We start from the raw sequence: 2721 nt of genomic DNA on the forward strand, positions 1-2721 counted from the left end.
GACTAAATCGGGGTGCACACTGCCCAACAGAGGATCATCCTGATCCAATCTGCACCCTTCCGAACCTAGAAACTCTTAATTGTTGAAGAACATTTCCACTGTTATAAACTCCCGCATGGAATATGGAGGCTCAAGAACTGTCGTGAACTTCTTCCATTTGGCATATAGCATACCTATAACTTCAGTTCTTGGTTAATTACCAATACCTTTTTGCCCAAGGGTTTTATCAGTCACATATTTATTACTAGTATGACATTAAGATAAATCTTGAGTTTTACTTCATTGTGATGTGCCTAACATTATAAAGATACACATCGGCTAAAAATTTTTTATGGTGTTGTCAAAGCTAACATCGAACTGAGTATACAAGTATACAATCAATGAGAAAAGTATATTTATCTATAGGAATCAGCATAATAACGAAGCATATATAAGATTTTCATGGTAGAGGTTACAAGCTTTAGAACTGAAAAAGAGCTAAACCCTAAAACCTCACCACAAGACTAGACTTTAAAAAGCAAGACACTGATTAATAATCCCCCAAGCATCTGATACATCAAGTTTCACCATGAATAGTCAAAATTCACATCTGAATGCAACTTGATGCACATGCATCTTGCTCATCACTTTACATTAATCACAAAACAATAAAAACTAGCAGGGATAATGTGGTGCAACGCATAGCAGAAGAGTTAAATAACATTATTGTTCTTCTTATCCTTATGCTTACTATCACTAGGGAGCAGCAAGAGACTCTCTGTATATACAAGGTAACTTCCATATTTGTAAATATCGTGTGGAAGATGAGCAGGACATGTAAAATGTTGGAGTAGCTCTCCTCTGATATTATATTTGGCAAACTTTAATGGTCCAGCAAGAATAGAATCTAGTGCAATAATGTCACTACCATTGGATAAGCATAGAGGCTCAAACTCTAAACAAGGAATCACATACAAAGTCCAAGATGAGTGCACTCTGTATTCTTTCATCACCCATATGTGTGTGTTACCTTCAACATAGTCCTGAAAATACAAGGCTAGGCACCCTCCTAGTATGACAAATGTGGCAGGACCACCCATTATGAGTTGTTCAGGCAAAGACATCTTTGAGAAACTTCTTTCCTTCAAATCAAATATAAGAAGACCTTCACTATAATGTTTGAGAGAGTAAGGCAACCAATGAATAGAGCCATTCAAGAACAACCCCTCAGATTCCCACAAACAAAAACCGAATCGTTTGGGGAGTGCAGCATCAAGATTAATCCATGAATTGGTTCTCAAGGACAAGCAATCTAAGAGTTGGCAGTTACTATCCTTCCAAGCTACAACAACTAAGTAGTCATCCCGTGTCGCATCGTAACCAAATCCATACAGAATCGCATTACCGGGAAAATAAAAGTACCTGCCCTTACTACGATGAAGAATATTTAACCAAGAGTAAGATACTCTTTTGCTGAATCCGGTGAGTGGATTCCATACTACAAAAAAGTGTGGCTCTTGGTGTACGAGAACAAACCCTCTGCAGGATCCCATTACACGAAACTTAGAAGGTGGCTGCTTTTTGAAAGGGAAAGATACCTCTTTTACTTGGTAATTGTCGCCATTAAATACTTCTTCAAGGTGAACAAGGTAAGATTCCGAGGAGACTTTTCTGTAGATGCACGCATGGGTGGGTGCGAGAGAGAGGTGAAGATGCGATTCCGCGAAGTCTGGATCGGAAATGAGAGAGTGCCAAAGCTTCGAAACGCACCTGAGGCGACCAAGGTGTTTGACCGGAATCCTCAGTAAGATTATGTGAATCAGGTCAAGAGGGAGGATGTCGTGAATGCTTTTCTGCTTGTTCTCCTCCATGATCGATCACTCTTCAGCTTTGTTCTTTTGTTAGGGTTTCTGCGTTGGTACAACACGGGATTTGAATCTGCTTCTGAACACGGGATTATTAGATAAACTTATAAAGCATTAACCCCAAATTGTTATGTGGAAACTCAGGTGTATGCACCTAGTTTTCATCTTTGTAAATTTATGGGTATATAAAGAGTTTTTTAATTTTGATATGGAGTGATTGTTAGTGTATATTGCATAATATGATTATGAAGGTATATGGTGTTTTATAGGGTTGTGATGGCTACGCAGAATAAATCGGATGGGTCAATTGGAATGACGCTAATCGGACGGTCCGATTTTAGTAATCGGACAGTACACACGTATTGCTTTTATGTGGTGTGCATGCAGTTGCTTTTGTGATTGGCCTTGTTGCATATATATCTCATTTGAGTGTCATCTTCGTACTACTTCCACTTGGTGCGCATGCAGCTGCTTTCGTGGTTGGCTTTGTTGCATATATATCTCTTTCGTGGTTGGCTTTGTTGCATATATATCTCATTTGAGTGTCATCTTCGTACTACTTCCACTTGGTGCGCATGCAGCTGCTTTCGTGGTTGGCTTTGTTGCATCTATATCTTATTTGAGTGTCATCTTCGTACTACTTCCACTTGGTGCGCATGCAGCGGCTTTGTTCTATATCCTATTCGATTGTCACCCCACCCCCCTCTCTCTGTAAAGAAATCGGACGGTCGGTTTCTTCCCCCCTAAACAGGGTATATTGTATATCACTCTAAAACTCCATAACTCCAGTGTAACTCACATGTGTGAAACACATAAAAAAAATAGCCTAGTAATAAAAGATTGATTTTTAAATATTTAATTACTCTATTTGTCTTTG

General features: G+C 39.0%; 1 protein-coding gene across 1 annotated transcript; it reads right to left on the minus strand.

Annotated features, from left to right (window-relative positions):
- Nucleotides 1–408: 408 nt before the first annotated feature.
- Nucleotides 409–2062, minus strand: LOC130973682 (F-box protein CPR1-like). The gene has a single exon (XM_057898309.1). The coding sequence runs from the start codon at nt 1848–1850 to the stop codon at nt 693–695; it is 1158 nt and encodes a 385-aa protein (XP_057754292.1). The 5' UTR covers nt 1851–2062; the 3' UTR covers nt 409–692.
- Between the last annotated feature and the right edge of the window lie 659 nt (nt 2063–2721).

Source organism: Arachis stenosperma, chromosome 4 (assembly GCF_014773155.1).
Source record: "Arachis stenosperma cultivar V10309 chromosome 4, arast.V10309.gnm1.PFL2, whole genome shotgun sequence".
NCBI lineage: Eukaryota > Viridiplantae > Streptophyta > Magnoliopsida > Fabales > Fabaceae > Arachis > Arachis stenosperma.